The sequence below is a fragment of the Malaclemys terrapin genome, chromosome 2, assembly GCF_027887155.1.
Source record: "Malaclemys terrapin pileata isolate rMalTer1 chromosome 2, rMalTer1.hap1, whole genome shotgun sequence".
Classification (NCBI taxonomy): Eukaryota; Metazoa; Chordata; order Testudines; family Emydidae; genus Malaclemys; species Malaclemys terrapin.
In genome coordinates this window covers 260019023-260036570 of record NC_071506.1, presented here as the reverse complement: position 1 = coordinate 260036570, position 17548 = coordinate 260019023, and the positions used below count along the sequence as shown (strand labels likewise).

At 42.3% G+C, this 17548-nt stretch overlaps 1 protein-coding gene across 4 annotated transcripts in view; it reads right to left on the bottom strand.

Moving 5' to 3' along the window:
• CCNY (cyclin Y) overlaps nt 1-17548 on the bottom strand; it is a 214190-nt gene that overhangs the window by 77416 nt on the left and 119226 nt on the right. For all 4 annotated transcript variants that reach the window (XM_054020975.1, XM_054020974.1, XM_054020973.1 and 1 more), the window contains one exon: nt 669-743. In XM_054020975.1, the coding sequence (XP_053876950.1) occupies nt 669-743 (75 nt within the window). The remainder of the gene's footprint in view (nt 1-668; nt 744-17548) is intronic.

The following is a 17548-nucleotide window of genomic DNA, read 5'->3' as shown; positions in this document are numbered from 1 at the left end:
AGTCAATGGAGATACTGTCACTGACTTCACTGGGCTTTGCCTCAGGCCCCATGTGAATCTCTCTGCACATTCATGGGTCCAAATTATTTCAATATGATGACTCGTGTGAAATAAGAGTGTGTGGGACTGGTCCAACAGACCCCAATCATGAACCCACTCATGTGCACGACTTGATGCATGTGAGTAGTCCAGTGAGGTCTACTCAACAGGACTATTCAGAGTGTCAACTTCTGTATGTGCACAGGTGTTTGCAGGATGGGCCCACACCCTTTAACAACCTTCTGACACTTAAATAAATTAGCGAGCATGGCGATAACTATGGGCCTGATCCTGTAGTCCTTCCACAGGTAAGAATCACTTTGAAGTCAACTTAGATTTTATTGTTTTGCATAAAAGAAACAGGATCATACCTTATTGTTAGTAATTAATGCACAATAATCCACCAGGCCAGATCCTCAGAGTGTGTGTATCAGCATAGCTCCAATTAACACCAGCTAAGGATCTGGCCGATTATGTTTAGCCAAACCAATCTGCCAGTGTTGTGTCTTGTTCTCCTGAAGCTTGGCAAAAAATCCATACAAAACCAAAAAAACCCCACTTAATATAGGTTACCGCAAAGTTTAGAAATAATTTGAAAAGAGAAAACTGTAGTAAATCCAGTAACCTACCATCTGTTTGAGATTTACTGAGGAATATTGTGCTGGCCCTTGGGTGATCCGATGGGTTGAACTCCATGTTCAAATCTTGAAAGGAAGAAACAAAGTTACAATACGTTAAAAAGTTTATAATTGCCCAATGCAACAAGCAGACTTGAGCCCTTATTCCCACAAATGGTCCCCACTGGAGTGAGGACTACTTGCATCAGAAAGAGTTGGTTTCTACTGGACTGAAATAAGACAAACAGCTTTTACAAGTTTGTAATACAAAGTCGAGAGCTGTAAATTTTTCATTCATTTCCCTTCCACACTCCCAAGACTTAACCAAGTGCAGGAATAGAGCCTTCTGAATGTAATATAGGAGAATTAGGTACTGTAAAACAATTATGTAGAACCATGCAGACAGTAGATGGCTTTCCACTGTTACATGTGATTACAATAAGCAACTATTGCTGTTTAATTTAAACAAGTTAGCTCTAGACCAGAGCGTTTAAAAAGGCTACACTTTTGGAAAAGGTTCCCAGGAAGCATCACAGAATGGCACATTTCCTGCTGTGGCAACTTCATTTCTAAAAAGAATGCACCAAGATAATCATAACGATGCCATATGGTACCAGGTCACAAATTAAGTCAGTACCAACCTGCTTCCTCCTTTCACAACATATGTGAACTTCCAGAAAGTACTATTTTCTTTGGCAAGATTAACACCCTCCCAAACTCACCTGTCCCCAAATCTCCCTCTGCCACCAATTCTTCATAAATTTTACTTCTGGCTAACTACCTGAGCATGGTGTAAAAATGGGCACTTCATCTCTAATCTTTCTGCTTTCTCTCTGAGCATGACACCGCAATCCTGTGTCCTCTCTTCCGCCCTTCTGCTGATCTCTAGAAAGCATTTATTCTTCTTACCCCAATATAAACATTTGCCTCAGAGCCCATAAAGAGGGTTGCTACCTTTCTGTCAGGCAATATCTTGCCTACAAAAAAATGTTTTCCCTATCTTTGCCCCTCCTAACATATCCCCTGGCCAGCGAAGCAAATCTGAAATCAAGCCCCATTCCTTGTCAAGATAAAAGATTTTTTTTTTTTTTTTTTTTTAAGCTCAGTGATTAGGTTCTCCCCCATGGCTGGACCCTCCCTTCTCCCTTTTCTATGTATCTCCTTAGCTTCCTAGATTTCCCTCAGCTTATCCCCCTTAAACTCACTGTCCTCTTTACCCAATCTTTTTACCTTGTTCTCTGCTCTTTCCTTTTCTTATCCCTTTTGGCCAGTCCTCTTTTCTCCATTTCCTTCCAACACATTCTCCCCCAACATCACAACCAGCACCTCCTTGCTCTCTCTCCACCTTAATGTTTTCATGGTCTCAATTGCATTCCCATGCATGATCCTCACCCTGCAACCCACAACATAAGCACTGTCCGTGGGGATGTTGTTAGTTGGGAACCACTGCTGGATTCAATTGCCCAGGCCTACCAGCTCTGCCTGATATGCAACAAGTGTCACTCATCAATCTATACAGGGTTCTCACTCTCAATTAGAAAGGGGTTCATTATTGCCAAGTAATTATTTCAGCACACTTTACAAAAGGAATCCATGCCAAACTGGTCACCACACCATTTTAGGAAAGTCAGATTACTGCTCCTAGAAACCATAGTTGTTGTGGGGCTGACAAAAGATTCTGAGTTGGCCATCTTATTTCTCTGATAACTCTGAACAATAGAGCATGACAACAAATAACATTTTTCAGGTGGCTTTCCATACCTTACTTAAAAACAGCACTGGAGAAGTAAAAAAAACATCAGATGACCTGCAATAAGATAGGTGGTGCTGCTAAGATAATTACCCACTAACCTGAACCCAAGATGCATTTCATTTTGTAATCAATACTTTAAAATTGTGTAATATGTCATCTTCCGTACAGTCATAAATAAAACCCAATATGGTTTTATCCTACTGTATAGGTTTCCATGCAACTTCTGTTTACATCACAGCAATGTAAAATTAGTCAAAGCAATCTCCTTAACACGTAGCTGAACTCTGACATTTCAACATAGCACTTGAGCAGCCAGGTGTTTCCTTTTATTCAAGTCTAAGGCCATAAGATCAACCCCTTGTCTTTTCAGCAAATACAGACATTTTGGCACAGGTTCAAGCACTGTTTTCAGGAAATTTAAGAAAGAAAAACCGATGACCCCATCTCTAAGCTGAGTTTCCACATAAATAACGTAACTGCACTATAAAGGGACATAGTGTGGAAGGAACAAAACATACAATGAAAATTAAAAAGTGACAGGAATTTGAAATATTTAACTCTTCAGCTACAATGTTCTCCTGTGACAATGTATTGAAAAGGATGAGCTAAAAGAAGAAAAAATGCTTTAGGCCAGTGGTTTTCAGCCTGTGGTCTGCAGACTATGTGTAAGATTTCCAAAGGGGTCGGCACCTCCATTTGAAATTTTTTAGGTGTCTGCAAGTGAGAAAAGTTTGAAACACACTGCTTTAGGCTATAAAGTGTTTACATACTATTGGCGCATCACTATTTGATGAAGATTTACATCTTGTGAATAAGTTTTCAGGATCTGTTTTTTTTATCTTAAGGATAAATGTATTTTGCTGAGGAAGAACTGTGTGGTAACTTGTAACTGCTGGCAATACATTGTTCATAGCCCCCAGAGAGAGAGAGAAAGCACTGGCACAGTTTTAGGCAAATTGGCTTGCTGGGGAAATCACAGTGTAAGGCAGGAGGCTGTGCAGCCTTAAAACCCAGTCAGGGGGAGTGAAAGAATAGTTCCTATCCAGAGACGGGATAGCTGGGTAGAAACCTGAGGAAGCTCCTGGAGTGTACCACAAAGGGGAAAATACAGGTGCAGTTACCCATAAACTCTCACTTTATCCATTTCCCAATAGGATAAACTGAGGTACAGAGAAATTTTAAGTGACCTGAACAATCTTCAGTAATTGGTGGGAAGGAGAAAAGCGAGAGCAAGCAAATGAAGTCAACTATAAAAATCTGTACCAAAATGATATCTTTGCTTATAATGTTCTGCTCTGTACCATAGCATATTTTATAAAGGGGGGGGAAAAAAAACCACAAGAGGCTCTAATTGTCATCAATTCATTGTATTACAAAAATTGCTGTAAAAAATGTCACTATAAAAACTTGGAGATGCTGAAAGTTAAAAAATCTGTCTCAACACCTTCATTATAAGTTGCTCTTCTCCTCCCCTCACCCAATAGAAACACCAGCCTATACTGGATAGCTCTTCCTTCTCCTTTCAAGCTTGCATTTCAAACTCCCTGTGCAGCCTCTCATTTCTTTTAATAATGACAGGACATGGAGAGGTAAACTGTTTTTAGACTGCTGCAATTTATAAGGCAACACTGTGTTTTAAATTTTATTATGAAAGGTAATTAAATGGTTTAGATACTAGATATTCAACTGCCGGAGCTTTTCAAAGACTGTGCCTACGGTAATTTAACACGAATTACTCTAAGTCCATAACTGACTGAGAAAAGATAATTCAATCTGGAGCAGTGATAAGAAAAGAATTTATTTTTCACCAATGCCATGGTTGGACTAGTAAGCACTCTCAGGAACACAAGAACAAATTAATTGACATGCTGGATGAGACCCAAGGTTTATCTAGTTCAGTACCATGTCTCTGACCGTGGCCAGTACCTTTGGACATGTGTTGTGTTGTACTTTAGACAGGAAAGAAACTGGGCAGCATCTCAGCCCAACCAGCTGAGACTCCATCTGCTCCCAGCATAGAACATTTTAGTGGAATATAAACATATATGTCAGATGTAGACAATTAAGGTTCCTAAACTTTATTTTTCTGATGATGTCTTCTGTGCAAACTTTGGGACTGATTCTTCCCCACTGAGATCAGTAGCAGTTTTGCTATCAATTTCATTTGGATCAAGTCCGAGCCTTTTGACTCATGCTGCACACTGGGACGTTTCCCTAGCTTTTCAATATTTTTTGGCCTCTTACCACAATTTAAATGTTGCTTTTTTCCACCTCTTTAGTTGCCCATGCATTTTCATTCCATTACAGAAGACAACATTTGGTACCATTTCAGAGAATTATAAGGTTTATATAGCTACATAAACTAAGGGTCTGATTCTACCAACGCAAGCATAACTTTATTCACATGCACAAACGCTAGTGAGCTTACTGGGTCTCCATGACACAGAAGCCCCCTATTCTTTGCAATCAACTCATCTCAGGCCCGACAAACTCATTACACAACACATCTTAAAGGGTATTTATTGATGAAGACTGACATGTAAGGTATCTACAGACAGTTTGTGACTTAATCAAGACTTAATCATTGCGAGATGTATGTATGGAGTACCTTTATCTATAGATTATGTAATAATGACATTGATTGCTTAAGAATTCCCAGTTATCACTTCAAGGGTTGCCGGGTTCTTGTCCAAAGATCAGGCCCAGTATTATTCAAATTATTATATAGTTGGGAACCCCGATCTGCACAGTTGAAACACTCACACTATAGGAACTCTTCTATATTTATAAATAGTTTATTAATACATTTAGCTCAGGCAGAAGCACTCAAACTCAGTAAGGTACATAGAGATACTACAGAATGCACATCTGCACAGCCATATACTCACACCATCCCCTTGCAGAACAACTTGAAATGTTAGCTATCATTTTCATCTTCATCATTGTCACCTTCCCTCTCATCACCAGAGGCCAAAAACTTGGGGGTTACCGTTGGGCTGTTTATCCGTGCCGAAGTCCGTAGGCCTCAAGCCTTATGCTAACTGCTGAAGCCAGTGTCTTACAGGATATAGGCCTGTAGGTTCCTTGCATTACTGCTGAGTATAATAAAGGCAGAATATAATAAAGGCAAGCTAGCGCTAGGGACTACAACGGGTAATACTGAAAGAATAATCTAACTATTCTGAAAATATGCTTTATGGTCTTGCAGTAAAAGTTAGTCACCAGTGGAAAATATGTCTCAGGGATGGCCCATTCAAGCAGGAAGTAACTCTCATACCTCCCTAGTTGGCCGATGATATTATGCAAAGCTTAACTGTCAAATCTTGCTCCATTCCAAAACCAATGGAAAACCATGAGAGAACTGCAAACAATCAAAACCACTTGGAGGTTAAAAAAAAGGAATATTACATTAGACAGGGAATTGCTCTGTCTATTAATAGAGACAAAAGCCTGTTTCAGTATAACACCGAATGGGGAGAGGCACTCTGAATCCATTCACTGAGGAAACATCTCGGAGCAGGGGTGTTTTCATGAAAGTATGGATTCTGGTTCCTGTAAAGCCAGCCAACTCTGCAAGAGACTCAACTCTGGGAGGAAAAAATACTTTATTAGATAGGAAAGGCAACTATTAGTAAGTGTAGACCCTAGTTTGGAGTTTTGTTATTTTGTATTGTAACTACTTGTTTCCATCACATTCTCTTGTTTCTAGTTGAATCTCTATCCTTTCTTAAATAAACCTTCTGTTTTATTATAAGTACTCACAAGTGTGGTATGTTATACAGGAGCAGAGGTTTAAAGTGAAACTGGTGAAGTGCTCCATTGAGGGCAAAGGATCTGGGATTTCTGAGTCAGGAGAATGCTTCAAGAGAGTTGGGGACTGAGGCACAACTCTTGTTAACCTGCAAGACAAAGACAGGGCTGGCACAGCCCGGAGGAGAGTGCCTGAGTGGCTGGCATTAGGGAACTGACCCAGTTACCACAATCAAGACTCCCTCACACTGGAGGCAGGCGGTAACAAGATGACTCACAGCCCTGCATAGCCTGAGAATGGTCAGAGACTCATCTCATAAGTAAATTACACGTGTGCCTACATGTTTGCAGGATTGGGGCCCAAAGTCTTTTTTACCCCCCAAACAATTTCTTCTTCAAGGGTAAAAATCAGCCTCAAGCACCTCCACAACATGAGATCCCACAATGGTCAATAATCCACCTCCCACGGTGGTATCTGAACAACAGAATTATAAAAATATGCAATCAGACCAAAGACTGTATTCTTCCCTGGCATAGCATGTCGTATTTCTTGACGGATTTGCTGTCTTAAAAGGAGTTTTTTGTGAGCAAGCTAATGAGAAAAGGAGAGGCAAGTCTTAGCTGAGCTCTCTATGAGAAGTTGGAACATACACAGCCATTCCAAAATCTGAAAGGTGACTACAGGAAGGTCATGTATGTTTGGCCCTTAGAACTGTCAGAACCTAAGTCCTGAAGGGTATGTCTACACTGCAGCTGGCAGCATGCTTCTCAGTTCGGGTAGACCAGGGGTTCTCAAACTGGGAGTCAGGACCCCTCAGGGAGTCGTGAGCTGTCAGCCTCCACCTGGAACCCTGCTTTGCCTCCCCTCCAGCATTTATAAGTGGTAAATATATAAAAACGTGTTTTAAATTTATAAGGGGAGGGTCACACTCAGAGGCTTGCTGTGTGAAAGGGGTCACCAGTACAAAAGTTTGAGAACCACTGGGGTAGACTGACATGGCCTAGCTCTGCTAAAAACAGCAGAGTGGACCCTGCAGCACAGGCAGTGGCACGAGCATAAAGCTGCCCAATACCCTGGATCCAAACTCGTGTAGCTAGCCCATACCACAACCTGTGCCACAACACCCACGCTGCTATTCTTAGCACGCCAGCTCGAGCAGAGCTAGTGCATGTCTGTCTACCTGGGCTGGGACGCACACTCCCAGCTGCACTGTAAACATACCGTAAGGATCATAGCGGTTAAGGTCAAGTTCTGATCACAGAGGAGTAGTCTGTGAAACAATTCTATTTCAGGCCATTTGGAGCCTGGACTAGGAGTTTAAATCCAAGACATGATGAACAAAACAACATCATCTCTCAGATATAGCAACATTAAGAAACACAGTTCAGTCTGAAGTAGAACGCAACCTCAGCAAACCCAAAAAGCTTACGACACATTAGTAAAAACTTTCTATACTTGCATCTGCCTCATTCTTTACTTCAGAAAGATCCAAGTACTAACGATCTAAGTTTTAAAACTCATGGTCAGAAAGCGTTGGGCAAAACGAAACAAGAAAAAAAGGGGAGGTGGTTTTTCTGGCACAATTTTAAAGACATATCACCATTCCTTAAACTCATTAGCATATAGATAGAAACACTAGCCCCACAAGAGGATGAAGGACAAGTATCCTAGCAACTAGCTTCTTCTGAAGAACACAGAGCGTTCACTGTGTTGCAATAGGAAAATCAACACTTTGTTACCTGGTTTCAAAAACTCTATATATGGCTCTTGGAATAGACAGCAGTGTTAACATCATATTTAATTTTAGAAAAATAGGAACTTGTTTCTTATTCTTCAGCCAATAAAATGCACTATGTTGCCACTCCCATGCTGTGACAATAAAAAAAAATGATGTTACTGAACATGACCTACACCTGTTTTATATTTGAACAGCTATAAAACACAATGAAATTACTTACCTCCCTCTAGATGCAATGTTCTGCCCATTATGTCATGTTTAATCAGAAGTTAGTAAAGGATAATATTGATCACTTGTATAGTATCCATAGATTATTGTTAGTTTTCACTGAAGTATGTAAAAATGGAAGACAAAAACGTACATCAATTAATATTCACACAGAAATTCAGTGCTGAGCACACAACAGCAGGAATGCCCAAAGAATAAAACTACATACCTCAGGCAAACGTAGGCCCGAATTAAGTGCCCACTGAAGTCAGCGGAAAGACCCCCACTGACTTCAATGAGCATTGATAGTGCCTTGCTCTTATGCTGCCACACAAGGGAATAAGGAGGCATAAGACCTTCCTCTATCTCCTACCCTACACACCCTCTACTCTGTGCAGTCAACTGAATTGCTTCTCTGTGTGCGTGTCTGAAGCTGGCTCAGAAGAGGTGCTATTTCTCCTGCATGCAGGTGAGCAGAGAGGAGTGGCTGGGTTCTCGGTTCCACTTCCCAATGTGTCAGCCAGTGCAACTGAGCTGATACGGGCAGGTTGCGGATTGGAGGTGGAAGTAATCTGCTACTGGTAAAGAGCCATAGGTTGCTGGCCTCCTGGATCAAGGGGGAAATCAAGTAGGAATTGTGAGTCTCCTTATACTGACCTAGACATCATCTCAATTTGGTCCTTAATGCCTGAGATATGTCTGTTTTTCTATATTGCCTTCTTCATTCTGGTGGGCTGCTTATCTTAGCTTAATACTGGTTAGCCATTTAGGGGAATATTCTCATGATGGCAGAAACGTAATCCCCATAAAGGTCAAAGTGTGTTAAATGGGTACGTCAAGTGATGATGATCTCCCTAATTAGTCTCCTACCATCAAAAGAAACAGAACCAAAGATTTTTTTTTTTAAATGAAATCATAGGGAAAAAACAAAAAAACACTCCTGGTTCTTGTAGATCTCCTTGTATTGTGTTAAAAAATCTCTATAATTTATGAAAAGAAGTCAATGCAGGGATACAATCTGCCTATTGAAAAACCGAATGACTCACTCTACTATGCAGCATGTCTAACTGGAATCTTTCAAAATACCATTTTTGGAGTTGATTTCTGAAATTATGCAATAGCATACCAAGCTTTGGGAATTAACCCAATCTATTCAAAAGTTTCCTTAACTTCCAAAAGCCCAAATAATCAGGCTGAATTATATGCCAGGGTCTAGAACATGTAATAGCAGCAATTTATATGTATAGCCATTTCCTAGATTATAATATAAAGGATGGCAATTCAGAAAAACAAATTTCAGCCAACATTGCTCCTGCCTATCCGTTCTATATATATGGAATCTATTACCTAGGCATCCAAGGACACAATCCAGCAAAACACTTAAGCAAATGAGGAATACTTCTTTCAAAGCCACTGGGACTATTCACATGCTTAAAGTTTAGTACATATTTAAGTGATTTGCTAGATCAGGGCCTTAGTGCTGAACAAAGTAAGGAAGAAGCCAAAGAAACTAGTGCAACTGGTGTTTTCTCTCTACATTCCTCCAGTCGACAGGGGTATACAAATATGTATGTACAACTTTATTTTTAAAATGTATTAAATAGGAATGATTTCCGGAGAAAAAAGGAAATTGAAAAGGTGCATTTCAGACCTAGCCAGGCTTGGGCTTTGTATGGCTCTTCCTACACTAGAGCTAGGGTCCTGATATTGAGAAAGCTCTGGCTCCCGCACTTGAGGGTCTAAATCTAGGTCTCTGCAGCTGCATTGTCCCCATGGAGCATAGATGTCTTGGAGGGTCGCAGAAGGTAAGGTGATCTCTGAGGGAGCCAGGCTGTAATCATTCAAGGGGACAGTAGATTGGAATCAGGTGCAGGAATTCTCTTCTGGAGTGAATGGACAGCCAGTCGAATTGATCTTTGTGGAATATAAAGCAGGGTGCTGAGAGTTGTAAGTCTTCTGGCTTTCTTGGGGAAGCTGTGCTTAGCCCCATCTTAAGTGAGGTGCAGTCACCTAATTCGAAGGAGGTAAAAGCATGGATCACCATGGCTAGGTCCCTGCCTGAGAGAGAATGATGCAAGTTTGTTAGAGAGAGAGAAGGAGAAATTCCTGGTCACTAGGACAATGGCACGTCCAGGAGCAGTGATGAGTCCAGTTTGACCACAAGGTTTCAAGCCACTGTGGCAATCTGTAATCCAATACCACTGATCATAGTTGAGGTTAAGGTTTTTCTCTCCTTCGACTTTCATTCTGTCTTTTCTAGGTTTAAGCTTGAGAAAACTGGCCATATCCATTTACTGCTCCGTTCCACACACTGGGGTACCTTGGTGATGGTGGAAACTACAGTAAAAGCTTTTTTATCGACCCACGGAGGAATGGGGGGGAAATTCCAGTTAACTAAGAGGAAGGGAGAGTTTGGGTGAGGGGCTGGTGGTTGGGGCATGGGAGGTAGTGCGGGGTGTGGGCTCTGGGAGGAACTTGGGGTGCGGGCAGGGGCTCGGGGCAGAGGGTTGGAGTGTAGGGGGTTTTCAGGTGCTGGATCCTGGGGGGCACTCACCTCAGGTGGCTCCCCACAATCAGCGACCTGTCCCTGCTGCTCCTAGGCAGCTCTGTGCACTACCTCCACCTCGCCCCGAGCACTGGCTCCACAGCTCCCACTGGCTGGGAACTGTGGCCAATGGGAGCCACAGGGGTGGTACCTGTGGGTGGAGGCAGCGTGCAAAGCCACCTAGGAGCAGCAGGGACTCGTCTTGACCTCTGCCTGACTTTTATTAAAATCATTCCAGACAAAATGGGGAGGGAAGAGGGCCCAGCACCCTGCCTCTCCCCCGCCTACAGCTGCTGGGAACTGAAGTGTCCCCACTGCCCAGCAGAGATGGAGCATGGTGGGAGGGGGTCCCTACCACCGCCAGTTGGGGAGCAGTGGGGGGCCCCTTCCAGCTGCCACTAAGCAGCTCCGGGGTCCCTCTGATGTGGCCAGAGGTGTCTGGGAGCTACAGGGGTGGGGGATGGCTGCTCGTGTTCACTGAGCAGCTCCTAGGTTCTCCCTCCCGCCCCCCACCAGCTGGGCGGGGGGGAATGGCCCTTCCAGCAGGCACTGAGCAGCTCCAGGATCCCTCTGCCTGCGACAGTGGGAGGGACCAGCTACTCATGGCAGCTGAGCGGCTGCTGGGGGAACCGGGGGGGTGGAGGGGGCGGGAGGGAGAACCTAGGACCCTGCCAGCGGTGGCAGCTGGGGATCTCAGGAGTCCCAGCCGTTGCCTGTCAGTTGCGGGGTCCCCCATGGCCCGCAGAGGCTGGGCTGCTGCAGGGGTCCCCCACTGCTGGCTTCAGCAGATGTTACTGAGCATGCTCAGTACACCCTAAGTAGTTAGCAGTTTTTCACACTCCAGGGCAGCTGGTCAGCTGGTGGCCCCCAATGTCACGGAGATCGCTGGAAGTCATGGATTCCGTGACATAATTGTAGTGTGTATTGAGGAACTCAAAAATAATGAGAGTTGTAGCCTCGAGAAAATAAAATACCAGAAGGAAGAATACTGATGCAATTGAATGAGTTACAACATATACTTCCATGATACCAGTGTTATATACTCTGTCTTGACTCAATGTCCTGCCTACCACATACTACCCATCAGACTCTTGAATAAAAATATAGATGTCAGTTTGTTTTTAAGTCTTTAACCCTACTTAATGTACAACAATTAAGGAAAAATGTGAACTAGTGAAGAACAAGAGTTTTGAGCCATCTGTTCTGCATTTGCTGCAGAAAGCTAAATCCCCAATAAAGGTGTTCAAAGATGAATTGCTACGGTTTTGCTAAAAATTGTAGAACTTGTACTTACAACAAAATACCAAAAGGGGGGGGGGAATATTTATTGTTTGAAAAAGGAATTAATACTGTATTTTAAGTTACCCTGAAATGATAATTATTTCATACAGACCCTAAGGATCTGAGCTGCAGGCCTGCCAGCTGGAACAAATTATATCATAAATATCATGAATAAAAGTTTGAAAAAGCCGATCCATTCTAAAGCTTTATTCTAACTCCATCAAAAATCAGGATTGCAAGTTTTTCTAAAAAATATGCTCAAGTTCAAATAGGAATGAATTCAAGGAAGTCCACGGCCTGTGTCACGCAACAGGCCAGACTAGATGATCCCAGTGGCTCCTACTGGCCTTGTAATCTATTAATCTTGCAACTGAATTTGCATGGGTGAACTGCATGGAGGCAGACGCAGGATAGGAATTTAATGGTCTATCCACCCCTTAAACTATTTTTCTTTTAATATGATTGCATCAATGTGTATATACTGCATAAAACATTTGTATGTCACTGCATTTACAAGGTTCTTTACAAAACAAGTTTCCTAACCTGAAGAGTTTATAATTTAAAGGCAATAATATACTGGATAGCTCAGAAGAGGGAGGGAATGGAAGTGATGGGAAGGAAGGATAAAAAGAAGGTGTGATTTTTATGAAGAGGTGTATTTTAAGGAGAGATGTGAATTACACAAAGCACAGTGCCCTCTCATTTAAAATAATAATCTAAAGACACAAAATAAACTTGGAGTTGCAATCATATCCTGACAGACTTAAACAAACCATCAGTTGTTACTACACCAAATTATTTTACCTGCCATGCCAATGTTTTAATACCTTAAATGCCAAATACCAAAGAGGTTTTAAACTACAGACTACATGAACAATGCTGGTTGTAATGCTACACATTTAACCCACAAAAGGCAGCAGCTGGCAGGCTATTGTTTCGTATCTTGTAACTGGATAAAATACACAACAGAAATTATCCAAGCCAAAGTTCCATCTATTTACTCGTGAATAGAAATTTTGGGTTAACCTGGAGATAAAGAGATCCAAGTTTATCTGAAAGGCTTAAATCTGTACCAGAAAATCATCAGATTCAGCATGCAGTCATCTACCTGACATTTAAACACTTCAGTGCTAGACAGTAGCATTAACCCCAGCTCTGCATTGTGGGCAGTTTCCAGCTTCACCAGCCTAGGTTGATTATAAGGAGGCATCTCAAAGCTCCCTGGTTTTGCAGTTATGGGGAACACTACTCCCAGGGATGCACTGTGCTCCTTAAACCAGCACCCAAGAGGCTGGCACTATATAGCTCCAGCTACTCCTCAACTCTTCTCAGCATATTCACACTGAGTGAAGCTTGCAGTGAAGTTTTGCCACCAACTGTTCTCAATGTTCTTCTGGCAAATGATCAATAAAAACATTAAACTTCTGATAGGTCAGGTAGTCATATTCTAACAGAAGGGTTGCTGACTAGAAACTCTTTCGACCAAAAAGATCCAGACCTTTCTGTTCTTATTATAGGGGGTGGCTTTTGGGTATGTTGCCTGCAGCTTTCATTGACTGTGTCCACAATCAGATTTTGGTGCTGGGTGAGAATAAAAACTCAGAATCCCTGGCCCGGACATAGTATTTATTATCAGTCTGCTTGCATGTGGGAGGGAGTGTTGCTGGAGTTTGCCAGATGGTTTTGACTGGCTCATGGAGGGCTTCATTAATTGGCAGTGCTACCCATGCTGAGATCCAGGTGTGCAATATTTCCAGGAGCTTGTGATGGGAATCCTGGACTTCTTTCAGGGTAATTTGCATGGTGTCATTGAGCCACTTCAACAGAAGTGGTCTATTTCTCTGTTCTTCTGGGATCTTCCCTTAAAAGAAGTGCAGATCTTGCACTTACTGGGAATATGTGAGTCCTCCAAATAAAGAATGCACTTGGAGTGCCTGTCACTAAAAGCATACCGTCTATTTCTCTGTTCTTCTGGGATCTGTCACTAATGGGGATTGCTTCTTTACAAGAGAGTTGCCTTTTGAAGCCTGCAGAGCCCAACATCCCTGACAGAAGAACACTTGTTCAAGACCCTCAACAGGGAAAAAAAGAAAAAAAGAGGAACAAATATTCCAACAACTGTAAGGTACTAAACCTACCTCTACTAAGAACTAACTATCAAAACTAAAACACTTATGAAAGAGTGAATAGGCACACAGCAAACAGGCCAAAGGTGGTTGAAAAGGAGGGAGGTTCACCCACACAGTCCTATACTGCCTCAGTACAGAGCCCGATGATGTGTACGGCAGATGCACAGACCAAAGCAGGCACTGCCACCAAACAGGTACAGGGGCGTATGTGCACCTAAAGTGGAGCACCCACAGGGACACTACTCAAAGAAGTATCAGAGGGGTAGCCGTGTTAGTCTGAATCTGTAAAAAGCAACAGAGGGTCCTGTGGCACCTTAAAGACTAACAGTAACTTCTGTTAGTCTTTAAGGTGCCACAGGACCCTCTGTTGCTCTTTACTCAAAGAAGAACCTCCCTTACCAATCAATATCTAAATATATATAAGCCAGTCAGAGTTACTGCTCCCTTTTTAGCACTGAATTTCAGTTACATCCATAAGCCCCTTACAACAGGAGGGATGTCAGACTGGCTCAGCACATTTCTAGTTCAAGCACATCCAACTGTGAGGGGATTTAATACCCATCTGGATCTTATTAGGACTACGGACACTGAGGCTGTAACATCCCAGCACCCCATGAAACTTGGGATTCCCCAACACCTTCCTCTCTTATGCTTGTTCAAAGGGACCTGAGAGGTCCAGGCTGCTCAATCAGATCCACATGCTTTATATATCAGTCAAGAAAGGGGGAGCAAGAGTGGGGAAGAAGCTGTGCTGACCAAGGGAGAAGATGAATGAGGATCAAAAGCTCAGTGAAAGAAAATCTCGGTTCATACTCTGAGACTGTTTGTTCTGGGAAGTAGCAAGTATGAGCTGGGGAGAGCCCACCTTGTGGCGACTGCATATCTTGTGCATACACCCCATATTGAAGGTGGTGATGCTCAACATGCTCAACTGCAGAGCCATGTGATAATTTTAGTTATTGTGAACTTCTGACTGCATCACTAACACTCTGCCCACTCATCAATTTCCACTGAGACTTATTCTGGCACTCCAAACCTGGGAGCGGCTTCAAACAAGCACAAAGTTTTATACAGTTATTTTTAAATTCAACTCCTATAGAAATGTTTTCTTCTTCTTCCCCCAAACATGGAATTCTTCCCAAAATTACATTGGCCCAATGCCCAGAAAAAGTAATGTTCAGTCCTGGATCAGTAATTCGTTCTAGGCAGATATCTTGCAACTCTGTAGATCTAAATAGGAGCTTTATAGCAATGGAATGAGGAGCTTCTCAGTTTCCTAGTCATTCATTCTTCCATCCACCCATGCCCCTCTTCTCCCTTTTCTCTCTCTCACACTCACCTCTTTCCTCTAGTACTCAAAATCTTGACATTGACCAAGCCACTCATGAGTAATGTTACCATTCTAAACTCCTACTGATAAAACCTCTATACACCAAGCCATTATGTACTCTGTATCTGCCACATAATTTACAGAAAAGAAAAAAAAAAAACACTATTGTAGGTATAATTGAGGGTGTTGTTTTTTGTTTGTTTGTTTTCAAAAGAAATGCTATTGGTACTAATTTTGAAAACAAAAATGCCTGTAAAGCCATGTGACTGTTATGCTGAGACCAAATGTGCCTCTATAAGCGAATGAAAACTGTTTTCAGTCCATAAACATGCAGAAATGCAATCTGTCTTTGGATATTCCAGGGTTAAGTGAAAGCAATGAGTCCCGCTGGGATCTGAGAATCTCCCCTTTCCAATGGTACTTGCTCTGCAGGGCCATGTGATAACAGACTTAAAAGTTTCAACATTTTTATATACACCTCTACCCCGATATAACGTGACCCGATATAACATGAATTCGGATAGAACACGGTAGAGCAATGCTCCGGTGGGGAGCAGGGGCCTGCGCACTCCGGTGGATCAAAGCAAGTTCAATATAACGCGGTTTCACCTATAACACGGTAAGATTTTTCGAGGTAGACGTGTATTATACACAAATTATATTAAAAGAACATTCTTAAGGTTGCAAAGTCAAGCACTCAGAATTTAAGAAATGCCATAATTAAAGTTACCTGTGCAGTCTTAGAATCATAGAACTGGAAGGGACCTCGAGAGGTCCTCTCGTCCAGTCCTCTGCACTCAAGGCAGGACTAAGTATTATCTAGACCATCCCTGACAGGTGTTTGTCCAACCTGCTCTTAAGAATCCCCAATGAGGGAGATTCCACAACCTCCCTAGGCAATTTATTCCAGTGCTCAACCACTCTGACATTTAGGAAGTTTTTCCCTAATGTCCAACCTAAACCGTCCTTGCTGCAATTTAAGCCCACTGCTTCTTGTCCTAACCTCAGAGGTGAAGAACAACAATTTTTCTCCCTCCTCCTTGTAACAACCTTTTATGTACTCTCAGTCTTCTCTTCTCCAAACTAAACAAATCCAATTTTTTCCATCTTCCCTCATAGGTCATGTTTTCTAGACCTTTAATCATTTTTGTTGCTCTTCTCTGGACTTTCTCCAGTTTGTCCACATCTTTCCTGAAATGTGGTGCCCAGAACTGGACACAATATTCCAGTTGAGGCCTAAGCAGTGCGGAGTAGATGGGAAGAAGTACTTAAATTAATGGAGATATCCTATCTCCTAGAACTGGAAGGGACCTTGAAAGGTCATCGAGTCCAGCCCCCTGCCTTCACTAGCAGGACCAAATACTGATTTTGCCCCAGATCCCTAAGTGGCCCCCTCAAGGATTGAACTCACAACCCTGGGTTTAGCAGGCCAATGCTCAAACCACTGAGCTATCCCTCCCCTCATGTCTTGCTTACAATACTCCTGCCAATACATCCCAGAACGATGTTTGCTTTTTTTACAACAGTTTTACACTGTTGACTCATATTTAGCTTGTGATATACTATGACCCCCAGATCCTTTTCCACGGTACTCCTTCCTAGGCAGTCATTTCCCATTTTGTATGTGTGCAATTGATTGTTCCATCCTAAGTGGAATACTTTGCATTTGTCCTTATTGAATTTCATCTTATTTACTTCAGACCATTTCTCCAGTTTGTCCAGATCATTTTGAATTTTAATCCTACCCTCCAAAGCACTTGCAACCCCTCCCAGCTTGGTATCATCCGCAAACTTTATAAGTGTACTCTCTATGCCATTATCTAAACACTGATGAAGATATTGAACAGAACCAGACCCAGAACCGATCCCTGTGGGACCCCGCTCGTTATGCCCTTCCAGCATGACTGTGAAACACTGATAACTACTCTCTGGGAATAATTTTCCAACCAGTTATGCACCCACCTTAGGTTGTATTTCCCTAGTTTATAAGAAAAAAATGTGAGACAGTATCAAAAGCCTTATTAAAGTCAAGATATACCACATCTACCACTTCCCCCTATCCACAAGGCATGTTACCCTCCCAAAGAAAACTATCAGGTTGGTTTGACATTATCTGTTCTTGACAAATCCATGCTGTTATTTATCACCTCATTATTTT